Source organism: Formica exsecta, unplaced genomic scaffold, assembly GCF_003651465.1.
Source record: "Formica exsecta isolate Colony F162 unplaced genomic scaffold, ASM365146v1 C16361327, whole genome shotgun sequence".
NCBI lineage: Eukaryota > Metazoa > Arthropoda > Insecta > Hymenoptera > Formicidae > Formica > Formica exsecta.
The window spans coordinates 1-912 of NW_021847278.1; the positions used below are offsets into that span (position 1 = coordinate 1).

The window sequence follows — 912 nt, forward strand, 5'->3', positions numbered from 1 at the left end:
TGTATAATGAATAAAACATGTATAAAAACATAATAAATATTTTTAAAAGTTTCAATAATAATTAAAGTTCACGGTTAGAATAGATGACGATATAATATCTAACAAAATATCTTAAGCAATAAATATATGTATATAAATATATAAGTTAGTCATATAAAACAATATGTTTATATAATTATTTGATACTTACGAGTGTTTTTGACATATCTGTAGTAGATGAATCAAAACTCTTACAATTGATATGTGAATAGAGAATTTTATGGAAGCTTTCTTTGTTCACACATTGTATCTTTTTATCATCAAAAATTCTGCCTTCTGGGCAAATGAATACAACAACTTTAGCATCAATATTATTTGTTGTTGTACATTGATAGAAAAGATTACAATATCTTGGATGACGTCGGAAACCAGTTGGACAAACTAAGACCATTTGATCTCCTGTCAAATGTCCGATAGGACAAGGTAATTCAGTAGGAATGGTTGACCCTGTCGGAAGTTCAGTAGATGTTGGGAAGTCAGTGGTAATTAGTTTTCCATTCTCATTGCTTTCTTCATCTTTCTTGGATACATCATCATCCTTGTTCTTACATGATAAATGTTCCACAGCCGATGGAAAATTACAAATTGTTTTGTCTTGATCCCATACAGTTCGTTGAGGACAAACAAAATCAAACTTTTTCAATATTCTCGATTCCATCTCAACGCATTTATAAAACATTGTACAATCATTGAGATTTGGAAAAAAACCAGGAGCAGTACACTCTGAAACAGATTCATTTGATTCTTTTTCGATTCCTGGATAATTTTCTGTTGGAATCTGAGGAGTGGTTATTTTATTTTCGTCGCTATTATTCTTGCCGTGCTCCTTGCTTCCATCTTCGATTGGAATCTGTGGAGTAGTTTTTTTATTTT

At 30.7% G+C, this 912-nt stretch overlaps 1 protein-coding gene across 1 annotated transcript; it reads right to left on the minus strand.

Moving 5' to 3' along the window:
- Nucleotides 1-190: 190 nt before the first annotated feature.
- On the minus strand, nucleotides 191-869 carry LOC115236898 (the record flags this gene model as incomplete). Its single annotated transcript, XM_029809661.1, has 1 exon — nucleotides 191-869. A coding segment is annotated over one exon (679 nt), but the record flags the coding sequence as incomplete, so codon positions are not given.
- Between the last annotated feature and the right edge of the window lie 43 nt (nucleotides 870-912).